The 17,717-nt window shown below is 45.3% G+C and overlaps 1 protein-coding gene across 2 annotated transcripts in view; it reads left to right on the top strand.

Moving 5' to 3' along the window:
- The window catches only part of LOC109398413 (uncharacterized), a 286,366-nt gene that overhangs the window by 231,776 nt on the left and 36,873 nt on the right, over positions 1–17,717 (top strand). Inside the window, exon 3 of one of the 2 annotated variants that reach the window (XM_062845077.1) lies at positions 11,582–11,653. The exons of the other annotated variant lie outside the window; for it this stretch is intronic. Within the exon in view, the coding sequence (XP_062701061.1) occupies positions 11,582–11,653 (72 nt within the window). The remainder of the gene's footprint in view (positions 1–11,581; positions 11,654–17,717) is intronic. 2 annotated transcript variants of the gene reach the window in all.

Raw genomic sequence — 17,717 nt, 5'->3', positions numbered from 1 at the left:
CCAAATTATTCCTCCAAGATTTTGTTGCTGGCGGATTTCCTTCAAAAACTTTTTGTGGTATGGTTTTTTGTATACCTATCCCTTCATAAATATTATTGAAAGTTTGTCTATGAGTATCTTCAAGATAATTCCTAAGCATTCCTTCAGAAAATCCTCCAGGGATCCCTCAGAAATTTATTGGAGGATTTCTTTAAGCACTTCGCCAGTACCTTTGTCTGCAATTTCTGCAAACTCGGATTTGACAGCTACGCTGTCTTCATTAATCAAAACGAGTTGTTACCCAAGCAACACACATGTTATATAAGAGTAACGACAGCGCAAGTTTTGGTTGTATAGACGTTAATTCGACGTTAATTCGGCATTGGGTTAGAATAACGTCAAATAAACTTCTATACAACTAAAACGTGTGCTGCCGTAACTGTTATATAACATGTGTGTTGCTTGGGTATCTAATCCGTCGTTTTGATGTTTTGGATGGTGGCTACTTCATGGGAAAGAAACGTATCTTTCCCCTGAAGAAAACACCACCCGAGCAGGAATGAATAACTGCCACATAACTGGAGCATACCAAAGTCAGGTATCATACCAAGACAAGGTATTTGTCGGTTATCCAGGTATTGAAAATAACTTATTTTGGTATTTTGTAGGTATTGATGAAATACCTCAACGAGTTATTGGTTTGATGTGGAGGACTGCTTGAGGTATTATTCAATTATGGAAAAATCGCTATTTCTATGGAAAAATCACCGATTATTATTTAGGTATTGCCATACCTGATGTCATTATTCACGCGTTATGCGCAGAATACACACCAGTTATTATTTTAGGTATTTTACCTCTTATGCATGGCTTCTTAATACCTCATTCAGGTTGTAGGTATTCGGTTTTCCATACCTTAGTTAGTTATTCTTCAGCTATTTTCTTCTGCTCGGGCATCCAAAGTGTCGAAACGTTGGATTAGATAACAACTCGTTTTGATTTATCAAGACTGCGTAGCCTCAAATCCGAGCTGCACTGTATTCTGTTGATTCTCCTCCATCAATTTCAGCAAATTTTTTTCAGGAGATTCGTAAAAAAATTCCGCTTTAGATTCTCCAGAAGGCATCCTCTCTAGGGATGCTCTAGGAATGCACCTCCAGAAATCAATCAACTTTTCCTTACTCGTATAGTTCTTCCAGAAGGAGTTACACCAGATATTTAATTTCAGTTCGGGTAGTTTTTCATTTCCTGTAACTCGGACAGAACAGGTATAATACCTTCTAACCCTAGTAGGATGTTGGAGTTGATATGACTCAGACAGGCTCGGTGAACGTGCACTACACACTTAATTTATTTTGCTGAATTTCGGCAATTTTTCTTGCATTTTACCGAGATTGGCACCGCCGAGCCCTCAGCAAACTCGTTTTTCAACGAGATCTCAGCAATCGTGTTGTTTGTTTGCTAAGACTCAGGAAATGTTTTGCCGAAATTCAGCTAACAAACGTAATTTTTAACCGAGATTCAGTATAAATATTTGCTGAGCCACGGCGGTGCCGGCGTTTGCCAAGCTCATCTTAGTGTGTATGCGATCGTGGTGTGCCTATCTTAACACATTAGGAGGGTTAACTTGTTTTTTTTTTTATACACTAGTAATACTAACCGTATCTATCTGTGTACAAACTTCCATGTGAATTGATTCAATTCGATCCGAGCTTTGGCAAAAAACTGACCGTGCAAAACAAAAATCGGATGTGTCTCAAGGAGTTTCTTTAGGTATTCTCCCATCCAGGATTTTTCCTAGAAATGATTCGGAACTGGGTTCAGGATTTTTTTTTTTTTCAACAAATTTTGCCAGAGAACTTTAAATTTCTTCTAGGAATCTCCTAAGGTACCGCCAGGATTTTTTTCTCTTTTAATTAATGCTTCAGGCATTCTTTCGAGAGTTTTCCCGTATTTTTGTTAAATTTCTGGATTGACTGCTAAAATTCGTGGTGGAATATTTGAATTTATTCCTGCAGGAATCTTAGAAGGAATCTTAAGAGATGTTTCTGACGAAAAAGCAGGAGTAATTTCTGGAGGAATTCTTGGAGGAATCCTTGGAAGATCTTTCGAAAAAGTTTCCTTTTAGAAATTCTCTAAATTCTTAACCTTTCAAGACGCGCGCCATCAAGCAACTGAAACTGCACCGTGCTCGCACTGAATACGACTAGCGAGGTTTTTTGGTAGTGTTGTACTTTTTACAACGGCGCGCGTCCTGAAGGGTTAAGCTAATTTTCATGTGAATTGGTTCAATATTGACCGAGTTAGAGCAAAAAAAACGACCCGTCTAATCGGATGTACGGTCTACCCCCGTTGGTTTGAACGACACCTCATGCAGACCAACGGGGTTCATTTTCTCGTAATCCTGTCGGCATCGAAAAACACACTGACACATTCCACGCACTTCTACGCCAAGGGTGTGAAATTTCAAAGTGATTGTTTTGCCCCAAGCTTTCCAGCATATGGAAGAGGATAGATTCAATCTTAGGAAAACCATTTGTTTTACTTAAAATTTCACTGATAACTTATTTAAATAGTTAGGTGAAGTAATAGCATTTTATGTAAGAAAAATGAAATTTTTCATTGATAAGTTTCAAATATGCCTGCTTGCATATGAAAGCTCAAAAACATTATACCTATTTCTTGTAAATGTAGTATAATAATGTATATTTTATACACCCAAAGGCAACTTTTCATAAAAATGGGTTTAGATATGTTTTAAGCACTTTTTGCAAGAGCCGCAATTTAATGGTGTCCCGTTACGAAAATAGCACATTTGTTGTAATAACGAATTTATTACGAACTTTAGAAAAATGATTTTCAGGATTCTCTTAGTACTCGTGGAGACCTTTCTTCCAACACATGGGTTGCCTTGATCGACGCTTTATCTAAGGCGTTACAATGGGTACGTAGACATGGTGTCCCGTTACGAAAATTTTAGAGACATTCGTAAGTGGATAAATAAATTTGGTTTGATCAAATATTTAACCAAAAAACTGTAACCATGATGAAATGATATTGTAGGTGGTATATATTTACATTATCCTTCTTGGTGTAACGGCCCAACTGGAACAAAGCCCGCTTCTCAGCTCACGAAAACTACGTAAAGAAATGGCAGGTATTCTGATGGATCAGTATAACAAGTGATATTTTATTAAGTTTTGTTGTGACAGCATACTCTTTGAATGCTATAACCTTTTCAACATGTCCTATGAATTACCACCATGATGTATTAAAAGGCTTATAGAATCACACAACGTTGAAAACATGAAAATCCCGAAGTGATGGTTGGCATTCCTTTTTTACCCCATAATCACCGTATAATTTACTTTTATGACGACAAACATATTTTGAAGCTTATATTCTTATTGAAAATAAAATAAATGCAAAATGCATCACAAAAATGGCATTGCATTACTTTTTGTGACTACATAAATTAGTAACCATTGATTAAAAGTCTAGCGACCTCCCTCTTGTCGTTTTGGTTGTCAACCTTTGTTTCTTCTCGAAATCCTTTTGTTTGTATTGTTACTGGTTGTCGTTAGCTAAATACCAACAGAAAGTCCCCATAATCCCATCGCTTCCAAGATAAAACATTGTTTTCTCTAACCTCGACCAAGCCGCGAGTTTAACGGCTCTCCAAAACTAACATAGTATAAAAGAAAAATCCCCTTTAAAATGTAAAATTTATTTCAAATAAAATTGGTTCCTTTATTCTCAAGCCGCATGAGCCTTCAAATAAAGCATTAAAGCAACATGCGACATATGCTTGAAAAGACTGTGTCGGAAGAAAGTACTATAGATATCATTAAATCTTCTTCGGATCATTATAATGTAGAATGTGGAAAAACCGCGAAAATAGATACGTCGCACAACCAGTTTTGGAGATACAATTAAACTTCACGTACCCGACCCCCGATGACTCATTTTAAAAATACTGGCATTTCGTCAATTTTCATCCAATTTTTTTAAGTCGCTCTCGATCGATCATAAATTGGTGCTTATTTATTACACTCAAGTGGCCATGTATTATCCGGAACCATTCGGGAGATATTCCGAGTTGTACTGTGGTCAGGGGGTGGGGAAGGGATCTGTTTTGCCAAATGGCTAAAAGTGATTATTTCGTGTGTGTTATTAGGGGTACTCACTAAACAGATTAAATTGCTGCGTAAGCCATGATTTTCTGCTTATTTGAAATGTTTCACGAATAAGCGAATGAAATAATCATAGATTGCCTTGATTATCGCGACGTTTAATCAGTTTAATCAGTTTACGCTGTTAAGTGAATCCCCCTATTGTGTTTTAGAGGCCCCCGCGGAACCTGCTCCAGGTGTTACGGAGCGGCCATATTAGTTGATACATACTTAAGTCATTTTTTTTTCTACCCCATTCTTTCGAAATCATGAAGATTGACACGTCGCTCAGCATGTTTTGGTTGCCAACTAGAAATGTCCCCGATGACATCCCTGTGGAACCTGTGCCGGGGTGGCCAAATTAGTTGATACATACTTTAGTCTATCGTTCCTGACTCAGTCATTCGAAATCATGAAGATTGATATGTCGCACGGCATGTTTAGGTTGAAAACCAGAAGTGTCCCCAATGAGGCCCCGCGGAACCTGTCACGGGGATTCGGATGGGCCAACTTATTCCAATCTGGTTACAGCAGCTGTGTTTCACTGTTCGCAACAAAAATTTCGCTGAAAATCGATGGTTCAAACACAACAACACTCGAAATAATCACTTTTAGCCATTTTGACAACCCCCTGACCCCTGCACAATCCGGAATGGTTCCGAATATTTAACGGCCACTTGAGTATAATAAACTCGCACCAATTTATGATCAATTGAGGGTGACTTCAAAAAAATCGGATGAAAATGGACGAAATGCCAGCATTTTGAAAATGAGTTGTCGGGAATCGGGTACGTGAAGGTTTAATAAATCTCGAAACAGGTTCTCCAAGGCCCATGCCGATGGCCACCATAGGGCAAGAGCGGGTTTGAAGGCCTATTTGTGTCCTGTCGGACAGCTACCATCTGTCTGAAGAACATTGCCGAAGACACCAACATTCTATCTAGCAAAGCATTTGATCTACAACTAGATGTCTTTAGCCGTAACGGGACACCATTAGCAAAACACTGTTTTCACGCGAGCGTAACGCTGCGCTCCCAAAACTAAATCAAGAATATTTCCGAAACTATACATTTCTCAGTAAAACTCACTTCGGCAATCTTGTTCACATCAATCCAAAGAAGGAATGTCTAGAAGACTTTATTATTCAAAACCTCATAACAGAGCTGATATACGCATTTCAGTTAGGAAATTTTAAAAAGAAGATTTCTGCGATGGTGTCCCGTTACGAAATGTAACGTGTTATATTATGTAAATTGGAACCAAAACCCCATAGAACAAGTATTGCATCAGGAAGTACATCTAATAAGCTTGTTATAAAACCTGTTAAACCATATGATCATGAACATTGCATTCGATTGCAGACGTCATTTGTTCACGAAAGTTAGTTCCTCACGGTGTCCCGTTACGCTGGAATGTGTCACTGCTTTTGCTGTTTTGCACAAAGAGTGTGATTCGGCTTTAACAGTCAACAAACTTGCATCGATTACTTTTTAATCTTTGCCGACGTTTCGGTCCGGGGAGTGGACCTTCTTCAAGGCTCGATTTTAAATCAACAAGTTAAAAATTTTTTGTTTGCTAATTGTAAAATGTCGGGTTTAAAAGAGTTAATCTTCCTCCACTGGGGCATCGATCTGGATGAATTAGCCTCTGCTTACGGTCAGGGAGTTTTTCGATGTTGCAGGGGACTTAATTGCTATAACTGTGCTTGACACTGTTTGCTACGCGAGGTTCCTAGTATGGCGCACTTTTTACTTGTTTTGTTTTGATTATGCGTTCCGTTTCACTCTATTCCATGGGCAGAATGACGTTTGAACCATGTTTAGCTTGAACGATGTGCAGATAAGCGGGGGTCAAATCAAAAAGTATTCAGATTAGATGCAGTCAAACCAACGGGAGTAGACGGTATCTTAATATGTTTCTTCAGGTGACCTCAGACTGGCTTCAGGATTGGCTTTTTCAAAGAGTTTCTCCATAAAATTGTCTAAAATTTCTTCTAGTGATCTCCACAGTTTTTTTCATTCCTTCAGGCATTCCTTCGAGAGTTTTACCTGTATTTTTTAATTTCTGGAAAACCCGCTGAAATCAATGATAAAATATCTGAATTAATTCCTGCAAAAATCACGGATGGCCTCTAGAGATGTATTTGACGAAATAGCAGTAGCCTTTTTTTTTAATTCTTGATGTAACTTCTGCAGGAACTTCTGTGGAAATTCTTGAAGGAACCTTCGGATGAACTTCCGAAGGAGTTTATATGGCACTTCATGAAAGAGCTTTTGAAGGAATCCCTTGCTGCAGTTCATGAAGAAATCTTAAAAATCTCTCAGCAGTCTCTGGATATATTTTTAAAGAAATCACTGAAGGATTCCCGGAAGGAATTTCTGAAGAAATCTTCAGTGGAACCTCTGTAGAAATTTCCGGGAGTACTCTTGATGATTCTAACACAGAAATTTTTAAAGAAATCCCAGGTGAACTATTGGTGGAATCCCAGGACGACTAACTGAATGACTTCCAGGCAAATACCTGGAGAAGCTTCTTGGAGAATCCTTGGTGGAACTCCTAGAATAGTTCGTTTCGGATGTTTTTTTTTGATGTTTTTCTGTGTACGATTTGCTGAGGGAATTCCTGGAGAAACGCTTAAATAAGCATCTGTTTAGATCCCTAAAAAAAACTCTTGAGTTGCTTTTTCATGAATTCCAGGAATGGCAGGCAGGAACTAGGAGCAGAGCGTTGATGATTAGTCATAAATTTAATCATGATTGATGATTAATAATTCTGAATACTAAAACCGCTTTTATTGCATGTTATTTTTATGCATGTGCTACTCAGAACCAATATTGTGCATAAGAAAATGTAATAATGACGGTAACTATGGCAATTACGGCCAGGGGGCGTTTACTGGGACGAGCAAAGGGAGCTTGCATGGGGTCAAAACGGGGGTTCAGTGGGGTACCTGGAAATTGCGGGGGTGCTTTAAGGTTATGCCAGGAGAACTCAAGAGTGTTTGAGAGGCTTTCAGGGTCCTCTTAGAGGGCGATTCGGGGGGTATCAGGGGCGTTTAATGAGGACATAGAGGCGGATACAAAGGGGTTTCAGAAGAGTACCTGGATGAAGATTCTGAATCTCAAGGAGCACATAATACAATCCAGCATTTTATGAGCGCTAATGGACGCCAGAATTTTGCTCCCTTTCTGATAGGGATCAGCCGATTTGACGTTTGGCATGTGTCGTTTGGCAGTTGGTCGATAAGATCGATCATCAATCTTATCGATCAACTGTCAAACGACACAACCCAGACGTCAAATCGGCTGATCCCTATCAGAAAGGAAGCAAAATTCTGGCGTCCATTAGCGCTCGTTAAATGCTGGATAACTAGTGTTACGAGCTGGAGTCACGGGCCAAAGTCCGAGAGAAGGCATGGATAATGTTTGCATTCTAGATCTCAAGGAGCACTTATTACAATAAAGTGATGTTATGAAGCTCAGAGTTTTCCAAACTGGAGTCACGGACCATGCCAATTATTCAAGAATCTAGAGTTAAATGAGAAAGTGAAAATGGTTTTCTGATTCTGCGTCTTAAAACGCAAATGTTAGAATAAAGTGGCACTGCAAAACTCAGCAGCTCTCGAACTCGGGTCACGGGTCATGCTGACTTTGCAAGAACTGAAAGTCTAAGGAGAAAATGTGAATGTATTCAGGATTCTGCATCTCAAGGAGTACTTATTACAATATACTGGGGTTGTATACCTCAGGGATTTCCAATCTTGAGTCACGGGTCCTACAAATTTCTCGAAAATGTATAGAAAGTGGAACTGGTTTTTAAGATTATGCACTACAAGCAGCATCAATTTGTAGTGTTGCAAAGCTCAGTGGTTCTCAATCTTGAGTCATGGGCCATGATTATTTCTCAAAAGCCGAAAGTCCTAGGAGTCTTCAAGGATCACTTTTTACAATGAAGGGGTTTTGCAAAGCTTATTGGCCCCAATTTGATGTGACGGTCTATTTGGCGTATAGTAATCTAGTATGGGTGTGTTCATAAACCACGTAGACCAAATTTTGGCTCATCTTTCTGTAACCCCCATGAGGCTTCCTGGGACCCCTCTGGAACCTCCTTTTACTCCCACTGGACCCCCTTATAACCCTTTGGAATCCCCTTAGAATCCCAGAGACTTAAAAAATACTTGAAACGCCCCTGGCACCCCCTGAGAACCCCTGAAATGACACTAAGACCCATGAAACTCCTGCTTTCACAGCCTTATGCAACTGTGTGTGTTGTCAAGTGATGAGTTCAATGCTTGTTGTAGAATCTTCGACAATTCCATTGAGTAAAGGTCATCAGATCTACTCTAATCTAGTCTAGTCTGGAGAAGCTTGAAACACTTCTGAAATGCCCTGAAATATCTTGAAACGCTTCTGAAATCCCCCGAAGCCCCCATAGAACTGGCATGAGAGCTTGTGTAGCCACTTACAATTCCTCTGAAACCACAGGAAACGTTCTGAAACACCTTAAAACGCCTTGATACGCTTCTGAAACCTCTCATAAATCCCCATGGAACTGACCTAATAGCCTCTGCAAACACCTAAAATTTCTCTGAAATCTCACGATACACCCTGAAACGCCTTAAAATGATTTGCAACTACATTCCTCCTAAAATTCTCATGGGAATTACCTGAAATCCTGTGTATCCTCTGAAATGCCCTGAATGCCTTGAAACGCCTAGAAAGGCCTGACATTTCTAAAGTTCCATGTAACTGACCTGAGAGCCTGTGCAACTCACTAAAATCCTTATAAAACCTGCTGAAATGCCCCAAAACGACTTGAAACACTTCAAAACGTTTCCAAAATCGCTACTAAAACAACCCCATGAAACTGATGTGAGAACAACTGTAGCCCTCTAAAATACCTCTAAAACCTCCCGCAACGCCCTGAAACGCATTGAAATGCTTTTTAAACCTCCCTAAGATTTGATGGTACTGACCAAAGAACTCCCTAAAACTCCTCTGAAATCTTCTGAAACACCTTGAAACACTTTTAAGCGAATTGAAACGCTTCTTTAACCCCGTAAAATTCAACGAAACTGTCCTGAAAGCATGTAAAACCCCTTCTGAAACCTTCTGAAACATCCCTAACCCTCCTAAAATGTTAGGTGATTCGCACCACGATGGCGTAGTTCAGCGCGCCTATCTGGACCATATTGACCCCAACACCCTACTAGGGTTAAATGCCTTGAAATACCACTAAACATCTTGGAATCCTTCTGAAACCTTCTAATACGTCCTGGATGTACATCTGGACCCCTATAAAACTCACCTGAGATTCAACAAGGCAGCCCTGTAAAATCCTCAGAAACCTTCTACTTAAAATGCCCTAAAACGCCTTGAAACGTTACTGAAACCCGCCTTATATCCTCAAAGAGCTTACCTGAGAGCCTGTGCAACCTAGAGACTGTTTATATAGAGACATGCAAAGACGACTTCTTTTGACTGTTGTTCTTCTTCTTTGTCAGACTTTGTTTTCAAAATTTTGCTGGCGTGCTCAATATAGGTAGCCGATTTGAAGTTCGATAGGTAGATTTGGTTTCACTCTTTGCGAGATTGTGTTACAAACAGACTGTAGGGCAACCCACTATAACTCCTCTGGGATCTAAACTTCTTACTGGGGAGAATTTAGCGGTAAACAAGGGTGATGCTAGGTTTCCGATGCATGGCCAATTATCAGTGCTCTTGTTTTGTTTTTCTATAAGAAAGATATTTCTGGGAAAACAAAACAAAAACTGTATCAAAACCGATATTTTATTGCTCTTCAATGACAATTGAGTAATGCGACATGCACTTCACTAAGGATACAGGTAATGTCACAATAGATCTAAAAACTGCCCGCAGTGACAAACCCGAACAGAAAAAAACCCTCTGAAGCCTTCTGAACCATAAAACTTTCATAGCTCTCACTAATACACTTTGAACGGCCTGTAAAACCCACCCTAATCCCCCTTGAGCTAAGATGTGCCTGTGAAGCCACCTAAAACATCTGAAACTTCCAGAAACGCTGTGAAACAATCTTAAATAACTTGAAAGGCCTTAAAATGCCTCTGAAGCCTGACCAGCCCTCTTAAATACCGCATGACGCCCCTTTGAATCTCCTACAGGCTATAGCCACTCACCCTCTTTAAGCTTCCTTGCAATTTTGTGAAATCTATTTATGAAAACATCAATGTAAGCAGGCCCAGTTGCTTGGATACACTGCAACCTCTATTAGGGCAATGAGGTTGCAGTGTATCCAAGCAATTGTACACAACACTGATCCTATTTTATCGATCACGTCGTAGTCGTAACCAGAAGTACTTTAGAAAACCTCAAATAAATTTGGGAAATGAGAGTAAAATCAGCCCAGAGAGCCATGCGTTAAAACGAACTGCTTCTTTTCTGTTATCTCTGTATTTTAAGGGTGTACCCATTAGGCTCCCAACGCAAACCAACGAAGAAAGTGATAAACCAATCCAAGTCGAGATGATCAACGAGCGCAAACGAACGAGCGAACGAACGAACGGTCACCATCTCGCGGTTTCCCTCGTCCTATACACTTGCGTTTTGGGACTTTTATGCCCCGGGGCTAGAACTTGTTGTTCTATAAAATTTCAACCAGTCGGCTGGGTTGGGTTTGGGTTTTCACTTTCGCCAAAAAATACCTCCCCGATGTGGGGACGATGTGGGAATGTGAATGTGAATCGGAGACCCTCTGGGTCCACGAATTTTGCGTGAGGGAATTCGATTCGATTGGAGTTTCACTTTCTTATACTACTGGGCGGGTTTGGGAGAAATGGTTGTGAATGGTGGTGGTCCTGGGTTGGATCGGAGTACCGCCTTGTAGTTTTGTGAGGTCAAAGTGGTCTCTTTGACGCTCTGTGGAAATGGCTACTGTACACGTCTTGATCTGTAGTTCTGCAGATCCAGAGAGTTTTGGCGATCCTGAAAGTATCTTGAAATGACTGTAGATCAGCTTTAGTCCATATGATCAAGAAATGGCCTAAGCTATATATTAAAAAAAAGCCTTCAGGTTCTGCTAAGAGGTTCAGTGAACATGGTTGAATTTGAAACATCGCTTAGTGCAGCGGAACTGGATACTATTCAAGGCTGTAGATTTCAAGGACTGGATCTTCAGAACTGTTCTGACCTACATAGAATATCTAAGGGTATTACCTTAGTCTTAAATCTCTTGGACCTCACAACCTAACCCGGAATCATTAAATGCTTGAGAACACATGTATTTGGGTCCAATTAGACCCAAGCTATTCGAAACGGCTAGTCATTTCAGGTCACCTAGAGCAACACCAACAACAGCACCCCCAACAATCCAACCGAAACCACATGATACTGTTTGATTTCTTTTCTCTGTTCTTCTTTTTCCCGGTTTTGTCGCAAAACTATTCCTTGCAGATAAGCCACCCTCCCAAGACTTTAGTTCACTGCGAGAGATCGTCCCGGATTAAGTGTAGGAAGGCGCTGGAGGTAAGCTCTCTAGAAGAATCGCATACAGCTAGCTGACCCGTAGTAGTCTGTCTGCCCACGACCTGTAGGTAGTTGCCTCTGAATTTCTTCTGTCTTCAAACAACTTTCTATTCTTTGTCCCCAAGTAATACAATAGCTTTCTTCTGTATGTGTACAGCTCTACCTCCAGCTTAGCCTTCTTACTCTGTAGTTCCTGACGAGATCCCGACATGTGTACGTACAACTCTGCCTTACCTTAGTAGTTACTTCTAGGTTGAAATTATTTCTGTCTTTCTCATAATTAATTCGCAGATCTTCATGTAGATACCTGTAAATTATATTTTGATTTCTAGCCCTGCTGATTTATGATCCATCCAAAAATGTTATTGTGTAACGATGTTTCCAAGTATCCGATCCCCTAACATCTGCGTCCGATCCTGGTAAGTCCCTAAAGTAGTTTTGCTATTATTTAAGTACTTTATTTACAATGTTTGCATTTCCGACACATGAAATATTTTAGTGGTTCTAGGAAGCTCCGTAGAGCGCGTCTCGGAAGCTCCGTAGAGCGCTTCTCGGAAGCTCCGTAGAGCGCTTCTCGGAAGCTCCGTAGAGCGCTTCTCGGAAGCTCCGTAGAGCGCTTCTCGGAAGCTCCGTAGAGCGCTTCTCGGAAGCTCCGTAGAGCGCTTCTCGGAAGCTCCGTAGAGCGCTTCTCGGAAGCTCCGTAGAGCGCTTCTCGGAAGCTCCGTAGAGCGCGCCTCGGAAGCTCCGTAGAGCGCTTCTCGGAAGCTCCGTAGAGCGCGTCTCGAAAGCTCCGTAGAGCGCTTCTCGGAAGCTCCGTAGAGCGCTTCTCGGAAGCTCCGTAGAGCGCTTCTCGGAAGCTCCGTAGAGCGCTTCTCGGAAGCTCCGTAGAGCGCTTCTCGGAAGCTCCGTAGAGCGCTTCTCGGAAGCTCCGTAGAGCGCTTCTCGGAAGCTCCGTAGAGCGCTTCTCGGAAGCTCCGTAGAGCGCTTCTCGGAAGCTCCGTAGAGTGCTTCTCGGAAGCTCCGTAGAGCGCTTCTCGGAAGCTCCGTAGAGCGCTTCTCGGAAGCTCCGTAGAGCGCTTCTCGGAAGCTCCGTAGAGCGCTTCTCGGAAGCTCCGTAGAGCGCTTCTCGGAAGCTCCGTAGAGCGCTTCTCGGAAGCTCCGTAGAGCGCTTCTCGGAAGCTCCGTAGAGTGCTTCTCGGAAGCTCCGTAGAGTGCTTCTCGGAAGCTCCGTAGAGCGCTTCTCGGAAGCTCCGTAGAGCGCTTCTCGGAAGCTCCGTAGAGCGCTTCTCGGAAGCTCCGTAGAGCGCTTCTCGGAAGCTCCGTAGAGCGCTTCTCGGAAGCTCCGTAGAGCGCGTCTCGGAAGCTCCGTAGAGCGCTTCTCGGAAGCTCCGTAGAGCGCTTCTCGGATGCTCCGTAGAGCGCTTCTCGGAAGCTCCGTAGAGCGCGTCTCGGAAGCTCCGTAGAGCGCGTCTCGGAAGCTCCGTAGAGCGCGTCTCGGAAGCTCCGTAGAGCGCTTCTCAGAAGCTCCGTAGAGCGCTTCTCGGAAGCTCCGTAGAGCGCTTCTCCGAAGCTCCGTAGAGCGCTTCTCGGAAGCTCCGTAGAGCGCTTCTTGGAAGCTCCCTAAAGCGCTTCTTGGAAGCTCTTTTGCGAAAGCTCCGTAAAGTGCTTCTTCAGAAATTCCGAAGAGCACTTCTACTAGAGGATTGTAGAGTGCTTCTCACGAAACCTTTCGGAATTTTGTGGAAGGCTCCAAAGTTCTTCCGGATAGTAGTACCACAAGACATAAAGCCGCTTAAGATCAATAATTTTGAACCAGATGCAATAAACGATAACAGTAGTGCCGGAGGGCAAAAAAGTCCACAACCCACAATCAACCGATCACAGTTCAACTGTTTTGCCCGTTTTGTTTTGATCACGAGAGCACCGGGACTTTCTATTTTTTGGCAACCCACCACGTCGTCGGCCAATGACCGCTGTGGCAGCCGCCACCGCCTTAACGTAATGGCTTCAACGACGACGAAGACGACGACGGTCAAGTGTTACCGCATAATCGACAGTGAAACAGTCAGTTCAAGCCGGGCCGCACCATTATTGTAATTACGCCCGGAACAATCGATGACGAGGACCGCCGCATCGACGCAGCTTTGTCTGTTTTGTTGCGTTGCGCCAGACAACAACGCAACGGGAGGCTGGGCCTGGTCAACCATGTGGCCGTAGTTCTCCTTGGTAGTCTGGGTTGGGCTGATGGCGGCCGAGCTAACTAACTCCCGATTCGATTGGAAGTTAATTTTTCGGCGGCGCGGTGCGGGTTAATTGTTGACGACGTTGGCTTTTCACTCGCTGTCTCCCAGTCGTTCGTCATACTTCATTCGTAGGTGTCTGCTGGACGCTGGCTGGACCAATTGCCCGAGTAAGACGGACGAGCAATGAGAGGTCTGCGCTATTATTATCATTTGATTAGATTTTGATGCCTTGTTTGGTGCGGAGCAAGTAACTAGTAGGTACGCTGTTAACGTTTTTCTTGAAGAGAGCGCCGCGGGCAGTTTTGACATTTTGGACAATGACTCTCCTGCTGCGGCCGAACAAATTGGCGTTTAATTGGTGTTGGGCGTTGAAGCATAATCTGCAATTTACTGGCAATTATAGATTTAGATATTGTGGTTGGCAGAGGTCTTTGTGGTCAATGAGAAGCTGTGGAAAATGAAGGTGGAGTATGATTTACAATCACTTATCATCTTTATATTAAATCGTACGAGAAAATGACGTAGGTACAGAACAAGGCACTTATTTCTGGATTTCCACACAGCTCTTCCACAAGCTTCAATGCATAACCCGAGTCTCCAATAAAGCTTCTCTAGAAGTCTTCAACAGTGCTTCCGTAGAACAATCTACGCATCTTCCCCAAAAGCGTCTACAGAGCTTCCTCAGAAGCGTCTTCGAAGCTTCCCCAGAAGTGTCTACGGAGCTTCCGCAGAAGCGTCTTCGGAGCTTCTCCAGAAGCGTCTACGGAGCTTCCCCAGAAGCGTCTACGGAGCTTCTCCAGAAGCGTCTACGGAGCTTCTCCAGAAGCGTGTACGAAGCTTCTCCAGAAGCGTCTACGGAGCTTCTCCAGAAGCGTCTACGGAGCTTCTCCAGAAGCGTCTACGGAGCTTCTCCAGAAGCGTCTACGGAGCTTCTCCAGATGCGTCTACGGAGCTTCTCCAGATGCGTCTACGGAGCTTCTCCAGAAGCGTCTACGGAGCTTCTCCAGAAGCGTCTACGGAGCTTCTCCAGAAGCGTCTACGGAGCTTCTCCAGAAGCGTCTACGGAGCTTCTCCAGAAGCGTCTACGGAGCTTCTCCAGAAGCGTCTACGGAGCTTCTCCAGAAGCGTCTACGGAGCTTCTCCAGAAGCGTCTACGGAGCTTCCCCATAAGCGTCTACGGAGCTTCTCCACAAGCGTCTACGGAGCTTCTCCAGCAGCGTCTACGGAGCTTCTCCAGCAGCGTCTACGGAGCTTCTCCAGAAGCGTCTACGGAGCTTCTCCAGAAGTGTCTACGGAGCTTCTCCAGAAGCGTCTACGGAGCTTCCGCAGAAGCGTCTACGGAGCTTCCCCATAAGCGTCTACGGAGCTTCCCCATAAGCGTCTACGGAGCTTCCCCAGAAGCGTCTACGGAGCTTCCCCAGAAGCGTCTACGGAGCTTCCCCAGAAGCGTCTACGGAGCTTCCCCAGAAGCGTCTACGGAGCTTCCCCAGAAGCGTCTACGGAGCTTCCCCAGAAGCGTCTACGGAGCTTCCCCAGAAGCGTCTACGGAGCTTCCCCAGAAGCGTCTACGGAGCTTCCCCAGAAGCGTCTACGGAGCTTCTCCAGAAGCGTCTACGGAGCTTCTCCAGAAGCGTCTACGGAGCTTCTCCAGATGCGTCTACGGAGCTTCTCCAGATGCGTCTACGGAGCTTCTCCAGAAGCGTCTACGGAGCTTCTCCAGAAGCGTCTACGGAGCTTCTCCAGAAGCGTCTACGGAGCTTCTCCAGAAGCGTCTACGGAGCTTCTCCAGAAGCGTCTACGGAGCTTCTCCAGAAGCGTCTACGGAGCTTCTCCAGAAGCGTCTACGGAGCTTCTCCAGAAGCGTCTACGGAGCTTCTCCAGAAGCGTCTACGGAGCTTCTCCAGAAGCGTCTACGGAGCTTCTCCAGAAGCGTCTACGGAGCTTCTCCAGAAGCGTCTACGGAGCTTCTCCACAAGCGTCTACGGAGCTTCTCCAGCAGCGTCTACGGAGCTTCTCCAGCAGCGTCTACGGAGCTTCTCCAGAAGCGTCTACGGAGCTTCTCCAGAAGTGTCTACGGAGCTTCTCCAGAAGCGTCTACGGAGCTTCCGCAGAAGCGTCTACGGAGCTTCCCCATAAGCGTCTACGGAGCTTCCCCATAAGCGTCTACGGAGCTTCCCCAGAAGCGTCTACGGAGCTTCCCCAGAAGCGTCTACGGAGCTTCCCCAGAAGCGTCTACGGAGCTTCCCCAGAAGCGTCTACGGAGCTTCCCCAGAAGCGTCTACGGAGCTTCCCCAGAAGCGTCTACGGAGCTTCCCCAGAAGCGTCTACGGAGCTTCCCCAGAAGCGTCTACGGAGCTTCCCCAGAAGCGTCTACGGAGCTTCCCCAGAAGCGTCTACGGAGCTTCCCCAGAAGCGTCTACGGAGCTTCCCCAGAAGCGTCTACGGAGCTTCCCCAGAAGCGTCTACGGAGCTTCCCCAGAAGCGTCTACGGAGCTTCCCCAGAAGCGTCTACGGAGCTTCCCCAGAAGCGTCTACGGAGCTTCCCCAGAAGCGTCTACGGAGCTTCCCCAGAAGCGTCTACGGAGCTTCCCCAGAAGCGTCTACGGAGCTTCCCCAGAAGCGTCTACGGAGCTTCCCCAGAAGCGTCTACGGAGCTTCCCCAGAAGCGTCTACGGAGCTTCCCCACAAGCTTCAGCAGAGTTTCCCCACAAGCTATAGCGGAGCTTCTCCGGAAACTTCAGCGGAGCTTCTCCGGAAGCTTCAGCGGAGCATCTCCGGAAGCTTCAGCGGAGCTTCTCCGGAAGCTTCAGCGGAGCATCTCCGGAAGCTTCAGCGGAGCTTCTCCGGAAGCTTCAGCGGAGCTTCTCCGGAAGCTTCAGCGGAGCTTCTCCGGAAGCTTCAGCGGAGCTTCTCCGGAAGCTTCAGCGGAGCTTCTCCGGAAGCTTCAGCGGAGCTTCTCCGGAAGCTTCAGCGGAGCTTCTCCGGAAGCTTCAGCGGAGCTTCTCCGGAAGCTTCAGCGGAGCTTCTCCGGAAGCTTCAGCGGAGCTTCTCCGGAAGCTTCAGCGGAGCTTCTCCGGAAGCTTCAGCGGAGCTTCTCCGGAAGCTTCAGCGGAGCTTCTCCGGAAGCTTCAGCGGAGCTTCTCCGGAAGCTTCAGCGGAGCTTCTCCGGAAGCTTCAGCGGAGCTTCTCCGGAAGCTTCAGCGGAGCTTCTCCGGAAGCTTCAGCGGAGCTTCTCCGGAAGCTTCAGCGGAGCTTCTCCGGAAGCTTCAGCGGAGCTTCTCCGGAAGCTTCAGCGGAGCTTCTCCGGAAGCTTCAGCGGAGCTTCTCCGGAAGCTTCAGCGGAGCTTCTCCGGAAGCTTCAGCGGAGCTTCTCCGGAAGCTTCAGCGGAGCTTCTCCGGAAGCTTCAGCGGAGCTTCTCCGGAAGCTTCAGCGGAGCTTCTCCGGAAGCTTCAGCGGAGCTTCTCCGGAAGCTTCAGCGGAGCTTCTCCGGAAGCTTCAGCGGAGCTTCTCCGGAAGCTTCAGCGGAGCTTCTCCGGAAGCTTCAGCGGAGCTTCTCCGGAAGCTTCAGCGGAGCTTCTCCGGAAGCTTCAGCGGAGCTTCTCCGGAAGCTTCAGCGGAGCTTCTCCGGAAGCTTCAGCGGAGCTTCTCCGGAAGCTTCAGCGGAGCTTCTCCGGAAGCTTCAGCGGAGCTTCTCCGGAAGCTTCAGCGGAGCTTCTCCGGAAGCTTCAGCGGAGCTTCTCCGGAAGCTTCAGCGGAGCTTCTCCGGAAGCTTCAGCGGAGCTTCTCCGGAAGCTTCAGCGGAGCTTCTCCGGAAGCTTCA

Source organism: Aedes albopictus, chromosome 1 (assembly GCF_035046485.1).
Source record: "Aedes albopictus strain Foshan chromosome 1, AalbF5, whole genome shotgun sequence".
Lineage (NCBI taxonomy): Eukaryota > Metazoa > Arthropoda > Insecta > Diptera > Culicidae > Aedes > Aedes albopictus.
This window is presented reverse-complemented; position numbering and strand designations above follow the sequence as displayed.